This window comes from Petromyzon marinus, unplaced genomic scaffold (assembly GCF_048934315.1).
Source record: "Petromyzon marinus isolate PM22_M1 ecotype Great Lakes invasive population unplaced genomic scaffold, UKy_Petmar_22M1.pri1.0 PM_G_Scaffold_56, whole genome shotgun sequence".
In the NCBI taxonomy this organism is placed as follows: Eukaryota; Metazoa; Chordata; class Hyperoartia; order Petromyzontiformes; family Petromyzontidae; genus Petromyzon; species Petromyzon marinus.
In genome coordinates, this window is record NW_027423009.1 from 750,845 (window position 1) to 776,260 (window position 25,416).

General features: G+C 49.2%; 1 protein-coding gene across 1 annotated transcript in view; it reads left to right on the forward strand.

Annotated features, from left to right (window-relative positions):
• The first annotated feature begins 472 nt into the window (after positions 1–472).
• Positions 473–25,416, forward strand: part of LOC142918184 (cadherin-2-like) — a 65,035-nt gene continuing 40,091 nt past the window's right edge. The window contains exons 1-6 of the mRNA XM_076062310.1: positions 473–486; positions 525–732; positions 1,843–1,995; positions 3,341–3,485; positions 9,853–10,022; positions 14,012–14,149. Coding sequence (XP_075918425.1) covers positions 473–486; positions 525–732; positions 1,843–1,995; positions 3,341–3,485; positions 9,853–10,022; positions 14,012–14,149 — 828 coding nt within the window. The remainder of the gene's footprint in view (positions 487–524; positions 733–1,842; positions 1,996–3,340; positions 3,486–9,852; positions 10,023–14,011; positions 14,150–25,416) is intronic.

Below are 25,416 nucleotides of genomic sequence, written 5' to 3' on the forward strand. Positions count from 1 at the left end.
CACACACTTACACACATACACACACACGTACACACACGCGTCACTATCTGCCAAATTCCGTGTCGTTAAGAATCCCTCCACCAGCCGACAAAAGGAATGAAGTGGCCTCGCTCACGATGACGTTTGGTGTCGTCTTCACCGCACCCCGCACAGGGAGAGCGCGGGGAGAGACGCGTGGAGGTGGTGGAGGTGGTGGAGGTGGTGCAGCTGGAGGAGAGAGACGAGAAGGAGGTGGAGAAGGAGGTGGAGGAGGAGGTTGAGAAGGAGGTGGAGGAGGAGGTAGAGGAGGTGGAGGAGGAGGAGGAGGAGAGAGACGAGGAGGAGGTGGAGAAGGAGGTGGAGGAGGAGGTGGAGGATGAGAGAGACGAGGAGGAGGTGGAGAAGGAGGTGGAGGAGGAGGTGGAGGAGGAGAGAGACGAGGAGGAGGTGAAGGAGGTGGAGGAGGTGGAGGTGGTGGAGCTGGAGGAGAGAAATGAGGAGGAGGAGGTGGAGAAGGAGGTGGAGAAGGAGGTGGAGGAAGAGAGAGACGAGGAGGAGGTGAAGGAGGTGGAGAAGGAGGTGGAGGTGGTGGAGGTGGAGAAGGAGGTGGAGAAGGAGGTGGAGGAGGTGGTGGTGAGGTTCCAGCAGCCAGGGCAAGGTGCGAGTCGTCGTCGCTGGAGACGGGCCTGGCTCATCCCCAAGGTGTCCGTGCCCGAGAATGACCGCGGGCCCTTCCCCAAGCTGCTGGTGCAGGTGCGCTGTGTGACGGACGTGGCGCGTTCTCATTCTTATTGTCGTATAACCTCATCCTAGCCCTAACCTACCCCTAACATAACCCTCAACTAGCCCTAACCTAACCATTAACTAACTCTAAAGTAGCCCTCAACTAACCCTAAACTAACCCTAACATGACCCTCAACTAACCCTAACCTAACCATTAACTAACTCTAACCTAACCCTAACTTAACCCTAAACTAACCCTCAACTAACCCTAACCTAACCATGAACTAACTCTTAAACTAACCCTAAACTAACCCTAACCTAACCCTAACCTACCCCTAACATAACCCTCAACTAGCCCTAACCTAACCATTAACTAACTCTAAACTAGCCCTCAACTAACCCTAAACTAACCCTAACCTAACCATGAACTAACTCTATACTAACCCTAACCTAACCCTTAACTAACCCTAAACTAACCCTAAACTAACCCTAACCTAACCATTAACTAACCTAACCCTAACTTAACCCTAAACTAACCCTCAACTAACCCTAACCTAACCATAAACTAACCCTAAACTAACCCTGAACTAGCCCTTAACTATCCTTTAACTAGCCCTAAACTAACCCTAACCTAACCATTAACTAACCTAACCCTAACTTAACCCTAAACTAACCCTCAACTAACCCTAACCTAACCATAAACTAACCCTAAACTAACCCTGAACTAGCCCTTAACTAGCCCTTAACTAGCCCTAAACTAACCCTAGCCTAAGGTTAGGACGCGTGGAGAAGGTGGAGGTGGTGGAGCTGGACCAGAGAGACGAGGAGGAGGAGGTAGAGGAGGAGGAGGGGGAGGAGGAGGAATCCGTAGAGCCGGGAAGCTCTTTTCTGCCACGCTCAGTAGGGGGCACGGTGGGGGGTGACAGAAACGCTTCTGGCGGTGGCGCAGAGTCCAGGGAAAGGTCAACGAATCGACGAGACGCGGACAGCCGAGACATCCGCACGCCGCCGTGGGAGATCTGTGGGGCATTGTCGAGAGTCGAGGGTGAGGAGAGCGTGAGAGCGCTGGAAGAAGTCCAGCGTAGGAGCGGCCGTCACAGCATCATCGCCGCCCCCACGTTCGTCATGGCACCCCAACAGGTGAAGTCCGACACCGCCGGGGTGGACATCCGCTACGCCTTGCTGGGGGACGGCGCCGACCAGCATCCCGTGGGGTTGTTCGTCATGGACACCGTGACGGGGAGAGTCTCAGTCACCAGGAGCCTGGACCGGGAGGTGATCGCTCAGTATCGGGTACGGACCACTCACGCTACACTACACTATGCACTACTACACCATATACTATACACTACACTACTACACCATACACTACACTACTACACTACACTACTACACTACACTATACACTACACTATACACTACACCATACACTACACTATACACTACACTACTATACATTACACTATACACTACACTACTATGCTACACTATACACTACACCATACACTACACTACTACACTACACTATACACTACACTATACACTACACCATACACTACACTATACACTACACTATACACTACTACACTATACACTACTACACTATACACTACACTATACCCTACACTATACACTACACTATACACTACACTATACTACACTACACTACACACTACACTATACACTACACTATACACTACACTATACACTACACTATACACTACACTATACACTACACTATACTACACTACACTACACACTACACTATACACTACTACACTACACTATACACTACACTACTACACTATACACTACACTATACACTACTACACTATACACTACACTATACACTACACTACTACACTATACACTACTCTATACACTACACTACTACACTAATACACTATACACTACTACACTATGCACTACACTATACACTACACTATACACTACTACACTATACACTACTACACTATACACTACACTATACACTACTACACTATACACTACTACACTATACACTACACTATACACTACTACACTATACACCACTACACTATACACTACTACACTATACACTACTACACTATACACTACTACACTATATACACGACTACACTATACACTACTACACTATACACTACTATACTATACACTACTACACTATACTACACTATACACTACTACACTATACACTACTACACTATACACTACTACACTATACACTACTACACTATACACTACTACACTATACACTACTACACTATACACTACTACACTATACACTACTACACTATACACTACTACACTATATACACTACACTATATACACTACACTATACACTACACTACTATACACTACTACACTATACACTACTACACTATACACTACTATACTATACACTACTACACTACACTATACTACACTATACACTACTACACTATACACTACACTATACACTACTACACTATACACTACTACACTATACACTACTACACTATACACTACTACACTATACACTACTACACTATACACTACTACACTATACACTACTACACTATACACTACTACACTATACACTACTACACTATACACTACTACACTATACACTACTACACCACAGTGTTGTGACTGCAGCTCAAGTGCTACGCTGTGGACACGAGTGGGCGTCATCTGGAGAAGCCTGTGGACCTCGTCGTTGATGTCATTGACGTCAACGACAACCGTCCCACGTTCGCCAAGAAAGTCTTTCACAGCAGCGTCGTCGAAGGATCCCCGCGAGGTGCGCTGACGATGATGACGATGATGACGATGATGACGATGATGTTGATGATGATGATGATGACGATGATGACGATGATGACGACGATCATGACGATGACGATGATGACGATGATGATGATGATGACGATGATGGTGATGACGATGATGACGATGATGACGACGATCATGACGATGACGATGATGACGATGATGATGACGACGATGATGATGATGATGACGATGATGACGATGACGATGATAACGATGATGATGACGACGATGATGATGACGATGGCGACGATGATGATGATGATGACGATGACGATGATGACGATGATAACGATGACGACGATGATGATGACGATGATGACGATGGCGATGATGATGATGATGATGACGATGATGATGACGACGACGATGGCGAGGATGATGACGATGATGTCGCCATGGCAACCACTCACTCACACACTCACTCATGCACTCACTCACACATACACTCACTAACTCATACACTCACTCATACACTCACTCATACACTCACTAACTCATACACTCACTCACACACTCACTCACTCATACACTCACTCACACACTCACTCACTCATACACTCACTTACTCATACACTCACTCATACACTCACTCATACACTCACTCACTCATACACTCACTCACACACTCACTCACACACTTACTCATACACTCACTCATACACTCACTCATACACTCACACACTCACTCATACACTCACTCATACACTCACTAACTCATACACTCACTCATACACTCATACACTCACTCATACACTCACACACTCACTCATACACTCAGTCATACACTCACTCATACACTCACTCATACACTTATACACTCACTCATACACTCACTCATACACTCACTCACTCATACACTCACACACTCACTCATACACTCACTCATACACTCACACACACACTCACTCATACACTCACTCACTCACACACTCACTCATGCACTCACTCACTCGTATACTCACTCACTCATACACTCACACACACTCACTCATACACTCACTCACACACTCACAGGTACACACACACAGACACACTCACTCACACAACAACCGCCATTCGCCACTAAGTGGCGGTGACGTCACCACGACGCTTGTGCCAGGCTATGTGCACCCTGAGGCCATGTGAAGTGTCGAACGCCCGCTGGCAGGAGGTCACGGGGCAGACCTAGATGTCACAGGTCGACTGACTGAGATGACTGGCTGATGCACCACCTGTGCCCCCTACTGTGCCAAACTGCTGTGCTTTAGCCACCCGGCGCTCTGCTCGTTGTTGTGAGTGTCGCTCCTCCGCCCTCCGTTGTTGTTGGAGGGCAACTACCTCCAACTGCCCAATAGCATCCTTCACGAGCCTCCTCCACAGAGGCCTATCTTGACACCGCTGGTACCAGTCATCGGCAAGTCCACTCAGCTCCACGTCCTCCTGTACCACATCACTCCATCTCTTCTCTAGCCCATGCCGCGTCCGCTTAACCCCCTCAATCCGGCCAAACAAAAGCTGTTTCGGCATGCGGTGGCTGGGCATGCGGGCTACATGACCCAGCCATCGTGCCCGCCGGAGGAGCTCACCGATGGGACCTTGCCCAGATCTTTCAAGGATTTGTGAGCTCCTCACACAATTCAGCCTGGTTAAACCCAGGATGGATCGTAGACAGGCTAGCCTAAATGTTTCTAACCGGCGAAGATGTTTCAATAGGGGGGTCCACGTTTCGCAAGCGTAGAGAAGGGAGGGAATGACCGTGGCCGAGAAGACCTGAAGCTTAGTGCGGAGCAACAGACCAGGTAGCTTCCACACAGCGTTACGCAACCGATGAAAAGATATTGCCGCTCGACTGATTGAGTGAGACCTCTGCTGTTAAACTGGAGCCGGTCATAAGCACACTGCCGAGGTATGGGAAACTCCGCTCGCTCCACAACTGCCCCATCACCGATTGGGAGTTGTGGGGGTGTAGTGTCCGATGGTACAAAATACCCAGGCAGGTGCTTAGTTATGGTGGGGCTGATGGTAAGGCCCCACCTCTTAGTGGCACGCTCCAGTCTCAGCAGCAGCGTCTCCAACTCCTCCTCTGAATGAGCAGCTATTACCAAATCATCAGCATACATAACGTGGTTGAGCAATAGGGAGCCATCCCTTGACCGCACCCGGGCATCGATCAGCCTCCCATTATATCTGTACCATATGGAGATTCCCCCGGTATAGCTATTGAAGGCTTCACGAACTACGTGGTCAAAATAGATGTTAAATAATGTGGGAGCCAGAGGACATCCCTGTCGCACCCCAAGGTGTACAGGGAATGGCTCTGACTCCCGGCCATGTAGTTTTACCCGGGCCCGCTCACCATCATGAAGGTCCTTAATGATTGTGAGCAGAGGGTCAGGTACTCCAAAAGCACGAAGAACAACCGAGAGCCCAGGCCTACTGATGGTATCATAGGCCTTGACCAGGTCAATAAAGCAGAGATGTAGGTCTTTTTGGAATTCCCTACACCTCTGCTGTAGCAGACGGACAGAAAATATGGCATCTGTGCAGGACCGCCCTTTCCTGAAACCGCATTTGGGCTCCGCAAGCCTCTCCTCAGCGTGCCTGGCAAGGCGATGCTGAATAATCCTTGCCAGGACCTTTCCCGGCACACTGAGGAGTGAAATGCCCCTGTAGTTGTTACAGTCTGTGCAGTCCCCCTTCTTAAAAAGGGGGACCACCAGGGCATCCTTCCAATCCTGCGGAACCCGTCCAGTGGTCCAGACTGTTGTTATGATGTCATATAGGGCAGTCTGTGCACAAACGCTCCCCTCCCTCAGCATTTCGCTTGGGAGATCATCTCTGCCCGTTGCCCTTCCTGGTCTCAGACTCCGGATCGGCCTCAGTACTTCCTCAACAGATGGCACCTCAGCCAGCCACTCACAGGGGGTGACTTCTTCCAATATTTGAGGCACCGCAGCCTCAGCAGGGTCATCCTTACTTTGTGCCACGATGTTTTTCTGGCTGAGGGATTTTCCCTCCCCCAGGACCTCACAGAAATGCTCAGCAAATCTGCAAACCTGTTCCTGGGGGTCGGAGATTGGATCACCGTTTTTTCCCCTAATGATGGTAATAGGTGTGGCGCTGCAGGTTACTTTTTTGATGGAGTTAAATAGAGATTTGTGATCACGGGCCACTGAGGCAGACTCCATCTCCTCAGCAACCCGCGACCACCACCCATCCTTGCAGCGCCTCACGGCTCTCCGAACCTCCGAGCGAAGGCTGCGGTAAGCTTCCTCATTCTCTGACGTGGGATTCTATAGCCGATGACAGTGGGCCTGTCGCTTTTTCTCAACCATCCTGAACACCTCCTCTGTCAGCCAGGGTCTCTGGGGAGGTCTGGACCGCATACCCAAAGCAGCCATTGCAGCTGCATGAGTCACAGTCCTAAACCTCACCCATTTACCCTCGACATCAGAAGGAGTCGGGGACGATGCCAATCCCAGCCGCAAGCGATGATGAAATTCTCGCTTGCAGCTTTCATCAGATAACTGAGACCAGGCCACTTTAGGTTGGAATGGGGTCCTGGGTGTACACCCACCACCGGAGTGGAAGAATGGCAGGCGCATCTTACAGATGACTAGTCGATGGTCAGAGGGCAGATCAGCTCCACTGTAGGTCCTGGTGTCAAGGACATGGGCTCGCATCCGCTGGTCCGTCACTATGTAGTCCAGCAGATGTTCTTGCGTGGACCCGGCATGCATCCATGATGTTGTGTGGATGCGCCGATGCCGGAACAGCGTGTTGGTAATTACAAGCCCATGGGCTGCACACAAATCTAGCAGCCTCCTACCGATGTTATTGAGCTGATCTGGCCCATGCCCTCCAATCACTCCAGACCAGGTGCCAGCATCATGACCAACTCGGGCATTGAAGTCACCTATCATGATGACTCTATCCCGAGGGGCCACTTTAGCCAGCACCTGTGACAGGAGGTCATAGAAGGCATCTGACTCATCGGCTTTGCCTGCATCCTTCCACGGATGTTCATCTTCGGTGGGGGCATAAGTAACCACGACCACCATTCCTCCCCTCCGGTTGATGGGAAGGCGAGCCCAAAGTAGCCTGGGGCTTACAGCTTCCCACACCTCACCGCCACGTTCCCACGCCCCCTTCATTCTTTTGTTCAAAAGAATAGCCACACCCTGTTGTTTGGCAGTCTGCTGCCCCGAGTAGAGGACTGTCCAACCCTCATGGTGGCAGAACCGGTCCACCGGACCTCCTGAATGCCACATAGATCCAGGCGGTACCGGCCCAGCTCCCGACAGAGGAGTGGCAGCCTCTCCTCCGCAGTGAGCGTTCGAACATTCCACGTGGTCACTCCTGGCTCCGCCAATTGGGGTTTGGCCAGGAGACGTCATAGACGCCTGGCCCCCCGGGGCCTCCGGCACAAGCTTATTAGTTATATTTTTCAGTTGTAGTTTAGTGGTAATTAATTGAAGGTGGAGAGGTTACCAGCCCCTCGCACCCGTCCAGAGCCCCCGTTTAGCCCCTGTGGTGGACACAGACGCCATGAGGGGAGGAGCCAATCGGAATTGGACCTCCCCCCACAGCACTGTCCACGACAGAGTTGCCCGTCCGGCACATACACACACATACACACTCACACATACACACTCACACACTCATTCACACATACACACTCACACACTCACACATACACACTCAAACACTCACACACACATACACACTCACACATACACACATACACACTTACACACTCACACACTCACATACACTCACACATACACACAGATACACAAACTCACACATACACACATACACACTCACTCACACACACTCACACTCACACACTCACTCACACACTCACACACATACACACTCACACATACACACTCAAACACTCACACACACACATACACACTCAAACACTCACACATACACACTCACACATACACACATACACACTTACACACTCACTCACACTCACTCACACACTCACATACACTCACACATACACACAGATACACACACTCACACATACACACTCACACACTCACACACACACAAAGATAAAGATCCCCCGTATAGCCTTAACAGACTGTAGGGGCAAGTGCTGTTAGCGAGCACCTATGAAGGCCGGAACGGTACACGAGGGGGTGGGTGGCCAGCACCACGCCCGACCGCCTTTGTCTCCCCAGTGGCAATGTTTACACACCGCACCAGGTACTCATTTGAGGCTGAGTCGACCTAGGGGAGGCCCGGGACCGGTTCAGATAATCGTCACTGGTGTTGGCCGTGAGCGGGAATCGAACCCGGGTCGCCAGGTTCATAGCGCAGCGCGCTAACCGCTACACTATCGCTCCTCTCACACACACACTCACACATACACACTCACACACTCACACACTCACACATACACACTCACACACTCACACACACACTCACACATACACAGACACACTCACACATACACACTCACTCACACACTCACACATACACACTCACACACTCACACACACACTCACACATACACACATACACTCACACATACACACTCACTCACATACACACACATACACACTCACACACTCACACATACACACATACACAGACACACTCACACATACACACTCACTCACATACACACACATACACACTCACACACTCACACATACACACATACACACACTCACACATACACACTCACTCACACACACTCACACACTCACTCACACACTCACACACATACACACTCACACATACACACTCAAACACTCACACACACACATACACACTCAAACACTCACACATACACACTCACACACTTACACACTCACTCACACTCACTCACACACTCACATACACTCACACATACACACAGATACACACACTCACACATACACACTCACACACTCACACACACACTCACACACTCACACATACACACTCACACACTCACACACTCACACATACACACTCACACACTCACACACACACTCACACACTCACACATACACACATACACAGACACACTCACACATACACACTCACACACTCACACATACACACTCACACACTCACACACACACTCACACACTCACACATACACACATACACAGACACACTCACACATACACACTCACTCACATACACACACATACACACTCACACACTCACACATACACACATACACACACTCACACATACACACTCACTCACACTCACACACTCACACACTCACTCACTCACACACTCAAACACACACAGACACACACACACACAGACACACACACATACACACAGATACATTCACACACACTCACTCCTTCCCCTCCCTCTCCCTCCGGCCATGTCAGGCACTTTCGTGATGAGGGTGGTGGCGAGTGACATGGATGACCCCTTGACGCTCAACGGAGCGATTCGCTACCATATAGTGTTGCAGGTTCCCATGGTGACTGCACACCGCGTGTTCACCATCGACAGATTCACAGGCATCATCACCAATACTGTCCGGCTGGACCGAGAGGTGGGTATCACGTCTGTGTGTGTCTGTGTGTGTGTGTCTGTGTGTATGTCTGTGTGTGTGTCTGTGTGTGTGTGTGTCTGTGTGTGTCTATGTCTATGTGTGTGTCTGTGTGTGTGTGTGTTTGTCTCTAGTGTGTGTTTGTCTGTGTGTGTGTGTGTGTCTGTGTGTGTGTGTCTGTGTCTACCGCGTGTTCACCATCGACAGAGTCACAGGCATCATCACCAATACTGTCCGGCTGGACCGAGAGGTGGGTATCACGTCTGTGTGTGTCTGTGTGTGTGTCTGTGTGTGTGTGTGTGTCTGTGTGTTTGTCTCTAGTGTGTGTTTATCTGTGTGAGGTGTGTGTCTGCGTGTGTGTGTGTGTGTGTCTGTGTGTGTGTCTATGTGTGTGTCTGTGTGTTTGTCTCTACTGTGTGTGTCTGTGTGTCTCTGTGAGGTGTGTGTCTGTGTGAGTCTGTGTCTATGTGTGTGTCTGTGTGTTTGTCTCTACTGTGTGTTTGTCTGTGTGTGTGTCTGTGTGTTTGTCTCTACTGTGTGTGTGTGTCTGTGTGTGTGTGTCTGTGTGTGTGTCTGTGCGTGTGTGTCTATTTAACTACAAAAAAGTAATCTGCAGCGCCACACCTATTACCATCATTAGGGGAAAAAACGGTGACCCAATCACCAACCCCCAGGAACAGGTTTGCAGATTTGCTGAGCATTTCTGTGATGTCCTGGGGGAGGGAAAATCCCTCAGCCAGGAAAACATCGTGGCACAAAGTGAGGATGACCCTGCTGAGGCTGCGGTGCCTCAAATTTTGGAAGAGGTCACCCCCTGTGAGTGGCTGGCTGAGGTGCCATCTGTCGAGGAAGTACTGAAGGCGATCCGGAGTCTGAGACCAGGAAAGGCAGCGGGCAGAGATGATCTCCCAAGCGAAATGCTGAGGGAGGGCGGCGTTTGTGCACAGACTGCCCTATATGACATCATAACAACAGTCTGGACCACTGGACGGGTTCTCACTCTTCAGTGTGCCAGGAAAGGTCCTGGCAAGGATTATTCAACATCGCCTTGCCATGCACGCTGAGGAGAGGCTTGCGGAGCCCCAATGCGGTTTCAGGAAAGGGCGGTCCTGCACAGATGCCATATTTTCTGTCCGTCTGCTACAGCAGAGGTGTAGGGAATTCCAAAAAGACCTACATCTCTGCTTTATTGACCTGGTCAAGGCCTATGATACCATCAGTAGGCCTGGGCTCTGGGTTGTTCTTCGTGCTTTTGGAGTACCTGACCCTCTGCTCACGATCATTAAGGACCTTCATGATGGTGAGCGGGCCCGGGTAAAACTACGTGGCCGGGAGTCAGAGCCAGTCCCTGTTAACCTTGGGGTGCGACAGGGATGTCCTCTGGCTCCCACATTATTTAACATCTATTTTGACCACGTAGTTCGTGAAGCCTTCAATAGCTGTACCGGAGGAATCTCCATATGGTACAGATATAATGGGAGGCTGATCGACGCTCGGGTGCGGTCAAGGGATGGCTCCCGAATGTTCAACCACGTTATGTATGCTGATGATTTGGTAATAGCTGCTCATTCAGAGGAGGAGGTGGAGACGCTGCTGCTGAGACTGGAGCATGCCACTAAGAGGTGGGGCCTACCATCAGCCCCACCAAAACTAAGCACCTGTCTGCATATTTTGTACCATCGGACACTCCACCCCCACAACTCCCAATCGGTGATGGGGCAGTTGTGGAGAGAGTGGAGAGTTTCCCATACCTGGGCAGTGTGCTTATGACTGGCTCCAGTTTAACAGCAGAGGTCTCACTCCGAATCAGTCGAGCGGCAATATATTTTCATCGGTTGCGTAACGTTGTGTGCAAGCTACCTGATCTGTCGCTCCGCACTAAGCTTCAGGTCTTCTCGGCCACGGTCATTCCCTTCCTTCTCTACGCTTGCGAAACGTGGACACCCCTAATGGAACATCTTCGCCGGTTAGAAACATTTAGGCTGGCCTGCCTACGATCCATCCTGGGTTTAACCAGACTGGATTGTGTGAGGAGCTCACAAATCCTTGAGAGATCTGGGCAAGGTTCCATCGGTGAGCTCCTCCGGCGGGGAAGGCTGCGATGGCTGGGTCATGTAGCCGCATGCCCAGCCACCGCATGCCGAAACAGCTTTTGTTCGGCCGGATCGAGGGGGCTAAGCTAGCGCGGCACGGGCTAGAGAAGAGATGGAGTGATGTGGTACAGGAGGACGTGGAGCTGAGTTGACTTGCCGATGACTGGTACCAGCGGTGTCAAGATCAGCCTCTGTGGAGGAGGCTCGTGAAGGACGCTACTGGGCAGTTGGAGGTAGTCGCCCTCCAACAACAACGGAGGGCGGAGGAGCGACGCTCAGAATAACGAGCGGAGTGCCGGGTGGCTAAAGCACAGTAGGTTGGCACAGTAGGGGGCACAGGTGGTGCATCAGCCAGTCATCTCAGTCAGTCGACCCGTGGCACCTGGGTCTGCCTCGTGACCTCCTGCCAGCGGGCGTTCGACACTTCACGTAGCCTCAGGGTGCACATAGCCTGGCACAAGCCTCGTGGTGACGTCACCGCCACTTAGTGGCGAATGGCGGTTGTTGTTGTTGTTGTGTGTGTGTTTATCTCTACTGTGTGTGTCTCTGTGAGGTGTGTGTCTGTGTGTGTGTCTGTGTGTGTGTCTGTGTGTTTGTCTCTACTGTGTGTGTGTCTGTGTGTGTGTCTGTGTGTGTCTGTGTGTGTGTCTGTGTGTTTGTCTCTACTGTGTGTGTGTCTGTGTGTGTGTGTCTGTGTGTGGCTGTGTGTCTGTGTGTTTGTCTCTACTGTGTGTGTGTGTCTGTGTGAGGTGTGTGTCTGTGTGTGTCTGTGTCTGTGTGTGTCTGTGTCTAGAACATCTGACTGTTGTTGTATCTGTAAAGCAAAACAAATACGGTACATTTTGTGCACTGATGCAGTTTTCCGCATCGTTTAATCTGGCTTCTGCCGCACATCACGGACACAACGTTCGTGTGACGATTGTCTGAACTGGTCCCGGGCCCCCCTAGGTCGACTCGGCCTCAAATGAGTACCTGGTGCGGTGTGTAAACATTGCCACTAGGGAGACAAAGGCGGTCGTGCGTGGTGCTGGCCACCCACCCCCTCGTGTACCGTTCCAGCCTTCATAGGTGCTCGCTAACAGCACTTGCCCCTACAGTCTGTTAAGGCTATATGGGGGATCTTTGTCTGTGTCTATGTGTGTGTCTGTGTGTTTGTGTCTATGTGTGTGTCTGTGTGTTTGTCTCTACTGTGTGTGTGTGTCTGTGTGAGGTGTGTGTCTGTGTGTGTCTGTGTGTTTGTCTGTGTAAGGTGTGTGTCTGTGTGTGTCTGTGTGTGTTTGTGTGTGTCTGTGTGTATGTCTCTACTGTGTGTGTCTGTGTGTGTGTGTCTGTGTGTGTCTGTGTGTGTGTGTCTGTGTGTTTGTCTCTACTGTGTGTGTCTCTGTGAGGTGTTTGTCTGTGTGTGTGTGTGTCTGTGTGAGGTGTGTGTCTGTGTGTGTCTGTGTGTTTGTCTCTACTGTGTGTGTGTCTCTGTGAGGTGTGTGTCTGTGTGTGTCTGTGTGTGTGTGTGTGTGTCTGTGTGTGTGTGTGTTTGTCTCTATTGTGTGTGTGTGTGTCTCTGTGAGGTGTTTGTCTGTGTGTGTCTATGTCTGTGTGTGTGTCTGTGTGTGTGTCTGTGTGTGTCTGTGTGTCTGTGTCTATGTGTGTGTCTGTGTGTGTGTTTGTCTCTAGTGTGTGTTTGTCTGTGTGAGGTGTGTGTCTGTGTGTGTCTGTGTGTTTGTCTGTGTAAGGTGTGTGTCTGTGTGTGTCTGTGTGTGTGTCTGTGTGTGTCTGTGTGTGTGTCTGTGTGTGTCTCTGTCTCTCTGTGCACGCCATGTATAGCGGTTACCGCTCTACACTACAAACCCACTCCGTGCGTGTGCCGGGGGGTGACGGTGTGGGAGTGTCCGCTCTGTGTAGAGAGTGGCGCACTTTTCGCTGGTGGTGATGGCTTCAGACATGGAGGGAGACGCCAACATCGGACTCTCGACCACGGCCACCGCCATCGTCACCATCACCGACATCAATGACCACGCCCCCGAGTTCACGAGTAGAACCGTACGGCACGCCGGCACCACCACCGCCACCACCACACACCACCCACACTCACACCGTCACCACCACCCAACCTCAACACTGCACCATAGACTCAACACTGCACCATAGATTCAACACTGCACCATAGACTCAACACTGCACCATAGACCAAACACTGTACCATAGACTCAACACTGCACCATAGACTCAACACTGCACTATAGACTCAACACTGCACCATAGACTCAACATTGCCCTTAGACTCAACACTGCACGATAGACTCAACACTGCACCATAGACTCAACACTGCCCATAGACTCAACACTGCACCATAGACTCAGCACTGCACCATAGACTCAACACTGCACCATAGACTCAACACTGCACCATAGACTCAACACTGCACGATAGACCAAACACTGTACCATAGACCCAACACTGCACCATGGACTCAACACTGCACCATAGACTCAACACTGCACCACAGACTCAACACTGCCCTTAGACTCAACACTGCCCATAGACTCAACACTGCACCATAGACTCAGCACTGCACCATAGACTCAACACTGCACCATAGAATCAACACTGCACCATAGACCCAACACTGCACCATAGACTCAACACTGCACCATAGACTCAACACTGCCCATAGACTCAACACTGCACCATAGACTCAACACTGCACTATAGACTCAACACTGCACCATAGACTCAACACTGCACCATAGACTCAACACTGCACCATAGACCAAACACTGTACCATAGACTCAACACTGCACCATAGACTCAACACTGCACCATAGACTCAACACTGCACCATAGACTCAACACTGCCCTTAGACTCAACACTGCACCATAGACTCAACACTGCACCATAGACTCAACACTGCCCATAGACTCAACACTGCACCATAGACTCAGCACTGCACCATAGACTCAACACTGCACCATAGACTCAACACTGCACCATAGACTCAACACTGCACCATAGACTCAACACTGCACCATAGACTCAACACTGCCCATAGACTCAACACTGCACCATAGACTCAGCACTGCTCCATAGACTAAACACTGCACCATAGACTCAACACTACACCATAGACTCAACACTGCCCTTAGACTCAACAATGCACAATAGACTCAACACTGCACCATAGACTCAACACTGCCCATAGACTCAACACTGCCCTTAGACTCAACATTGCCCTTAGACTCAACACTGCACGATAGACTCAACACTGCACCATAGACTCAACACTGCACCATAGACTCAGCACTGCACCATAGACTCAACACTGCACCATAGACTCAACACTGCACCATAGACTCAAAACTGCCCATAGACTCAACACTGCACCATAGACTCAGCACTGCTCCATAGACTAAACACTGCACCATAGACTCAACACTGCACCATAGACTCAACACTGCCCTTAGACTCAACAATGCACAATAGACTCAACACTGCACCATAGACTCAACACTGCCCATAGACTCAACACTGCCCTTAGACTCAACACTGCACAATAGACTCAACACTGCACCATAGACTCAACACTGCCCATAGACTCAACACTGCACCATAGACTCAGCACTGCACCATAGACTCAACACTGCACCATAGAATCAACACTGCACCATAGACCCAACACTGCACCATAGACTCAACACTGCACCATAGACTCAACACTGCCCATAGACTCAACACTGCACCATAGACTCAACACTGCACTATAGACTCAACACTGCACCATAGACTCAACACTGCACCATAGACTCAAAACTGCACCATAGACCAAACACTGTACCATAGACTCAACACTGCACCATAGACTCAACACTGCACCATAGACTCAACACTGCACCATAGACTCAACACTGCCCTTAGACTCAACACTGCACGATAGACTCAACACTGCACCATAGACTCAACACTGCCCATAGACTCAACACTGCACCATAGACTCAGCACTGCACCATAGACTCAACACTGCACCATAGACTCAACACTGCACCATAGACTCAACACTGCACCATAGACTCAACACTGCACCATAGACTCAACACTGCCCATAGACTCAACACTGCACCATAGACTCAGCACTGCTCCATAGACTAAACACTGCACCATAGACTCAACACTGCACCATAGACTCAACACTGCCCTTAGACTCAACAATGCACAATAGACTCAACACTGCACCATAGACTCAACACTGCCCATAGACTCAACACTGCCCTTAGACTCAACATTGCCCTTAGACTCAACACTGCACGATAGACTCAACACTGCACCATAGACTCAACACTGCCCATAGACTCAACACTGCACCATAGACTCAGCACTGCACCATAGACTCAACACTGCACCATAGACTCAACACTGCACAATAGACTCAACACTGCACCATAGACTCAACACTGCACCATAGACTCAACACTGCACCATAGACGCAACACTGCACCATAGACTCAACACTGCGCCATAGACTCAACACTGCACCATAGACTCAGCACTGCTCCATAGACTAAACACTGCACCATAGACTCAACACTGCACCATAGACTCAACACTGCACCATAGACTCAACACTGCACCATAGACTCAACACTGTTCCATAGACTCAACACTGCACCATAGACTCAGCACTGCTCCATAGACTAAACACTGCACCATAGACTCAACACTGCCCATAGACTCAACACTGCACCATAGACTCAACACTGCACCATAGACTCAACACTGCTCCATAGACTCAACACTGCACCATAGACTCAGCACTGCTCCATAGACTAAACACTGCACCATAGACTCAACACTGCACCATAGACTCAACACTGCACCATAGACTCAACACTGCACCATAGACTCAACACTGCACCATAGACTCAACACTGCCCATAGACTCAACACTGCACCATAGACTCAACACTGCACTATAGACTCAACACTGCACCATAGACTCAACACTGCACCATAGACTCAACACTGCACCATAGACCAAACACTGCACCATAGACTCAACACTGCCCTTAGACTCAACACTGCACGATAGACTCAACACTGCACCATAGACTCAACACTGCCCATAGACTCAACACTGCACCATAGACTCAGAACTGTACCATAGACTCAACACTGCACCATAGACTCAACACTGCACCATAGACTCAACACTGCACCATAGACTCAACACTGCCCATAGACTCAACACTGCACCATAGACTCAGCACTGCTCCATAGACTAAACACTGCACCATAGACTCAACACTGCACCATAGACTCAACACTGCCCTTAGACTCAACAATGCACAATAGACTCAACACTGCACCATAGACTCAACACTGCCCATAGACTCAACACTGCCCTTAGACTCAACATTGCCCTTAGACTCAACACTGCACGATAGACTCAACACTGCACCATAGACTCAACACTGCCCATAGACTCAACACTGCACCATAGACTCAGCACTGCACCATAGACTCAACACTGCACCATAGACTCAACACTGCACAATAGACTCAACACTGCACCATAGACTCAACACTGCACCATAGACTCAACACTGCACCATAGACGCAACACTGCACCATAGACTCAACACTGCGCCATAGACTCAACACTGCACCATAGACTCAGCACTGCTCCATAGACTAAACACTGCACCATAGACTCAACACTGCACCATAGACTCAACACTGCACCATAGACTCAACACTGCACCATAGACTCAACACTGTTCCATAGACTCAACACTGCACCATAGACTCAGCACTGCTCCATAGACTAAACACTGCACCATAGACTCAACACTGCCCATAGACTCAACACTGCACCATAGACTCAACACTGCACCATAGACTCAACACTGCTCCATAGACTCAACACTGCACCATAGACTCAGCACTGCTCCATAGACTAAACACTGCACCATAGACTCAACACTGCACCATAGACTCAACACTGCACCATAGACTCAACACTGCACCATAGACTCAACACTGCACCATAGACTCAACACTGCCCATAGACTCAACACTGCACCATAGACTCAACACTGCACTATAGACTCAACACTGCACCATAGACTCAACACTGCACCATAGACTCAACACTGCACCATAGACCAAACACTGCACCATAGACTCAACACTGCCCTTAGACTCAACACTGCACGATAGACTCAACACTGCACCATAGACTCAACACTGCCCATAGACTCAACACTGCACCATAGACTCAGAACTGTACCATAGACTCAACACTGCACCATAGACTCAACACTGCACCATAGACTCAACACTGCACCATAGACTCAACACTGCACCATAGACTCAACACTGCACCATAGACTCAACACTGCACCATAGACTCAACACTGCACCAAAGACTCAACACTGCACCATAGACTCAACACTGCACCATAGACTCAACACTGCACCATAGACTCAAAACTGCACCATAGACTCAACACTGCACCATAGACTCAACACTGCACAATAGACTCAACACTGCACCATAGACTCAACAATGCACCATAGACTCAAAACTGCCCATAGACTCAACACTGCACCATAGACTCAGCACTGCTCCATAGACTAAACACTGCACCATAGACTCAACACTGCACCATAGACTCAACACTGCCCTTAGACTCAACAATGCACAATAGACTCAACACTGCACCATAGACTCAACACTGCCCATAGACTCAACACTGCCCTTAGACTCAACACTGCACAATAGACTCAACACTGCACCATAGACTCAACACTGCCCATAGACTCAACACTGCACCATAGACTCAGCACTGCACCATAGACTCAACACTGCACCATAGAATCAACACTGCACCATAGACCCAACACTGCACCATAGACTCAACACTGCACCATAGACTCAACACTGCCCATAGACTCAACACTGCACCATAGACTCAACACTGCACTATAGACTCAACACTGCACCATAGACTCAACACTGCACCATAGACTCAAAACTGCACCATAGACCAAACACTGTACCATAGACTCAACACTGCACCATAGACTCAACACTGCACCATAGACTCAACACTGCACCATAGACTCAACACTGCCCTTAGACTCAACACTGCACGATAGACTCAACACTGCACCATAGACTCAACACTGCCCATAGACTCAACACTGCACCATAGACTCAGCACTGCACCATAGACTCAACACTGCACCATAGACTCAACACTGCACCATAGACTCAACACTGCACCATAGACTCAACACTGCACAATAGACTCAACACTGCACCATAGACTCAACACTGCACCATAGACTCAACACTGCACCATAGACGCAACACTGCACCATAGACTCAACACTGCGCCATAGACTCAACACTGCACCATAGACTCAGCACTGCTCCATAGACTAAACACTGCACCATAGACTCAACACTGCACCATAGACTCAACACTGCACCATAGACTCAACACTGCACCATAGACTCAACACTGTTCCATAGACTCAACACTGCACCATAGACTCAGCACTGCTCCATAGACTAAACACTGCACCATAGACTCAACACTGCCCATAGACTCAACACTGCACCATAGACTCAACACTGCACCATAGACTCAACACTGCTCCATAGACTCAACACTGCACCATAGACTCAGCACTGCTCCATAGACTAAACACTGCACCATAGACTCAACACTGCACCATAGACTCAACACTGCACCATAGACTCAACACTGCACCATAGACTCAACACTGCACCATAGACTCAACACTGCCCATAGACTCAACACTGCACCATAGACTCAACACTGCACTATAGACTCAACACTGCACCATAGACTCAACACTGCACCATAGACTCAACACTGCACCATAGACCAAACACTGCACCATAGACTCAACACTGCCCTTAGACTCAACACTGCACGATAGACTCAACACTGCACCATAGACTCAACACTGCCCATAGACTCAACACTGCACCATAGACTCAGAACTGTACCATAGACTCAACACTGCACCATAGACTCAACACTGCACCATAGACTCAACACTGCACCATAGACTCAACACTGCCCATAGACTCAACACTGCACCATAGACTCAGCACTGCTCCATAGACTAAACACTGCACCATAGACTCAACACTGCACCATAGACTCAACACTGCCCTTAGACTCAACAATGCACAATAGACTCAACACTGCACCATAGACTCAACACTGCCCATAGACTCAACACTGCCCTTAGACTCAACATTGCCCTTAGACTCAACACTGCACGATAGACTCAACACTGCACCATAGACTCAACACTGCCCATAGACTCAACACTGCACCATAGACTCAGCACTGCACCATAGACTCAACACTGCACCATAGACTCAACACTGCACAATAGACTCAACACTGCACCATAGACTCAACACTGCACCATAGACTCAACACTGCACCATAGACGCAACACTGCACCATAGACTCAACACTGTGCCATAGACTCAACACTGCACCATAGACTCAGCACTGCTCCATAGACTAAACACTGCACCATAGACTCAACACTGCACCATAGACTCAACACTGCACCATAGACTCAACACTGCACCATAGACTCAACACTGTTCCATAGACTCAACACTGCACCATAGACTCAGCACTGCTCCATAGACTAAACACTGCACCATAGACTCAACACTGCCCATAGACTCAACACTGCACCATAGACTCAACACTGCACCATAGACTCAACACTGCTCCATAGACTCAACACTGCACCATAGACTCAGCACTGCTCCATAGACTAAACACTGCACCATAGACTCAACACTGCACCATAGACTCAACACTGCACCATAGACTCAACACTGCACCATAGACTCAACACTGCACCATAGACTCAACACTGCCCATAGACTCAACACTGCACCATAGACTCAACACTGCACTATAGACTCAACACTGCACCATAGACTCAACACTGCACCATAGACTCAACACTGCACCATAGACCAAACACTGCACCATAGACTCAACACTGCCCTTAGACTCAACACTGCACGATAGACTCAACACTGCACCATAGACTCAACACTGCCCATAGACTCAACACTGCACCATAGACTCAGAACTGTACCATAGACTCAACACTGCACCATAGACTCAACACTGCACCATAGACTCAACACTGCACCATAGACTCAACACTGCACCATAGACTCAACACTGCACCATAGACTCAACACTGCACCATAGACTCAACACTGCACCAAAGACTCAACACTGCACCATAGACTCAACACTGCACCATAGACTCAACACTGCACCATAGACTCAAAACTGCACCATAGACTCAACACTGCACCATAGACTCAACACTGCACAATAGACTCAACACTGCACCATAGACTCAACAATGCACCATAGACTCAACACTGCACCATAGACGCAACACTGCACCATAGACTCAACACTGCGCCATAGACTCAACACTGCACCATAGACTCAGCACTGCTCCATAGACTAAACACTGCACCATAGACTCAACACTGCACCATAGACTCAACACTGCACCATAGACTCAACACTGCACCATAGACTCAACACTGCTCCATAGACTCAACACTGCACCATAGACTCAGCACTGCTCCATAGACTAAACACTGCACCATAGATTCAACACTGCCCATAGACTCAACACTGCACCATAGACTCAACACTGCACCATAGACTCAACACTGCTCCATAGACTCAACACTGCACCATAGACTCAGCACTGCTCCATAGACTAAACACTGCACCATAGACTCAACACTGCACCATAGACTCAACACTGCACCATAGACTCAACACTGCACCATAGACTCAACACTGCACCATAGACTCAACACTGCCCATAGACTCAAGACTGCACCATAGACTCAACACTGCACCATAGACTCAACACTGCACCATAGACTCAACACTGCACCATAGACTCAACACTGCACCATAGACCAAACACTGTACCATAGACTCAACACTGCACCATAGACTCACCACTGCACCATAGACTCAGCACTGCACCATAGACTCAACACTGCCCTTAGACTCAACACTGCACGATAGACTCAACACTGCACCATAGACTCAACACTGCCCATAGACTTAACACTGCAACATAGACTCAGCACTGCACCATAGACTCAACACTGCACCATAGACTCAACACTGCACCATAGACTCAACACTGCACCATAGACTCAACACTGCCCATAGACTCAACACTGCACCATAGACTCAACACTGCAATATAGACTCAACACTGCACCATAGACTCAACACTGCACCAAAGACTCAACACCGCACCATAGACTCAAAACCGCAACATAGACTCAACACTGCACCATAGACTCAACACTGCACCATAGACTCAACACTGCACCATAGACTCAACACTGCACAATAGACTCAACACTGCACCATAGACTCAACACTGCACCATAGACTCAACACTGCACCATAGACTCAACACTGCACCATAGACTCAACACTGCGCCATAGACTCAACACTGCACCATAGACTCAGCACTGCTCCATAGACTAAACACTGCACCATAGACTCAACACTGCACCATAGACTCAGCACTGCTCCATAGACTAAACACTGCACCATAGACTCAACACTGCACCATAGACTCAACACTGTTCCATAGACTCAACACTGCACCATAGACTCAGCACTGCTCCATAGACTAAACACTGCACCATAGACTCAACACTGCCCTTAGACTCAACACTGCCCATAGACTCAACACTGCACCATAGACTCAGCACTGCACCATAGACTCAACACTGCACCATAGAATCAACACTGCACCATAGACCCAACACTGCACCATAGACTCAACACTGCACCATAGACTCAACACTGCCCATAGACTCAACACTGCACCATAGACTCAACACTGCACTATAGACTCAACACTGCACCATAGACTCAACACTGCACCATAGACTCAACACTGCACCATAGACCAAACACTGTACCATAGACTCAACACTGCACCATAGACTCAACACTGCACCATAGACTCAACACTGCACCATAGACTCAACACTGCCCTTAGACTCAACACTGCACGATAGACTCAACACTGCACCATAGACTCAACACTGCCCATAGACTCAACACTGCACCATAGACTCAGCACTGCACCATAGACTCAACACTGCACCATAGACTCAACACTGCACCATAGACTCAACACTGCACCATAGACTCAACACTGCACCATAGACTCAACACTGCCCATAGACTCAACACTGCACCATAGACTCAGCACTGCTCCATAGACTAAACACTGCACCATAGACTCAACACTACACCATAGACTCAACACTGCCCTTAGACTCAACAATGCACAATAGACTCAACACTGCACCATAGACTCAACACTGCCCATAGACTCAACACTGCCCTTAGACTCAACATTGCCCTTAGACTCAACACTGCACGATAGACTCAACACTGCACCATAGACTCAACACTGCACCATAGACTCAGCACTGCACCATAGACTCAACACTGCACCATAGACTCAACACTGCACCATAGACTCAAAACTGCCCATAGACTCAACACTGCACCATAGACTCAGCACTGCTCCATAGACTAAACACTGCACCATAGACTCAACACTGCACCATAGACTCAACACTGCCCTTAGACTCAACAATGCACAATAGACTCAAAACTGCACCATAGACTCAACACTGCCCATAGACTCAACACTGCCCTTAGACTCAACACTGCACAATAGACTCAACACTGCACCATAGACTCAACACTGCCCATAGACTCAACACTGCACCATAGACTCAGCACTGCACCATAGACTCAACACTGCACCATAGAATCAACACTGCACCATAGACCCAACACTGCACCATAGACTCAACACTGCACCATAGACTCAACACTGCCCATAGACTCAACACTGCACCATAGACTCAACACTGCACTATAGACTCAACACTGCACCATAGACTCAACACTGCACCATAGACTCAAAACTGCACCATAGACCAAACACTGTACCATAGACTCAACACTGCACCATAGACTCAACACTGCACCATAGACTCAACACTGCACCATAGACTCAACACTGCCCTTAGACTCAACACTGCACGATAGACTCAACACTGCACCATAGACTCAACACTGCCCATAGACTCAACACTGCACCATAGACTCAGCACTGCACCATAGACTCAACACTGCACCATAGACTCAACACTGCACCATAGACTCAACACTGCACCATAGACTCAACACTGCACCATAGACTCAACACTGCCCATAGACTCAACACTGCACCATAGACTCAGCACTGCTCCATAGACTAAACACTGCACCATAGACTCAACACTGCACCATAGACTCAACACTGCCCTTAGACTCAACAATGCACAATAGACTCAACACTGCACCATAGACTCAACACTGCCCATAGACTCAACACTGCCCTTAGACTCAACATTGCCCTTAGACTCAACACTGCACGATAGACTCAACACTGCACCATAGACTCAACACTGCCCATAGACTCAACACTGCACCATAGACTCAGCACTGCACCATAGACTCAACACTGCACCAAAGACTCAACACTGCACCATAGACTCAACACTGCACCAAAGACTCAACACTGCACCATAGACTCAACACTGCTCCATAGACTCAACACTGCACCATAGACTCAACACTGCACCATAGACTCAACACTGCACAATAGACTCAACACTGCACCATAGACTCAACACTGCACCATAGACTCAACACTGCACCATAGACGCAACACTGCACCATAGACTCAACACTGCGCCATAGACTCAACACTGCACCATAGACTCAGCACTGCTCCATAGACTAAACACTGCACCATAGACTCAACACTGCACCATAGACTCAACACTGCACCATAGACTCAACACTGCACCATAGACTCAACACTGTTCCATAGACTCAACACTGCACCATAGACTCAGCACTGCTCCATAGACTAAACACTGCACCATAGACTCAACACTGCCCATAGACTCAACACTGCACCATAGACTCAACACTGCACCATAGACTCAACACTGCTCCATAGACTCAACACTGCACCATAGACTCAGCACTGCTCCATAGACTAAACACTGCACCATAGACTCAACACTGCACCATAGACTCAACACTGCACCATAGACTCAACACTGCACCATAGACTCAACACTGCACCATAGACT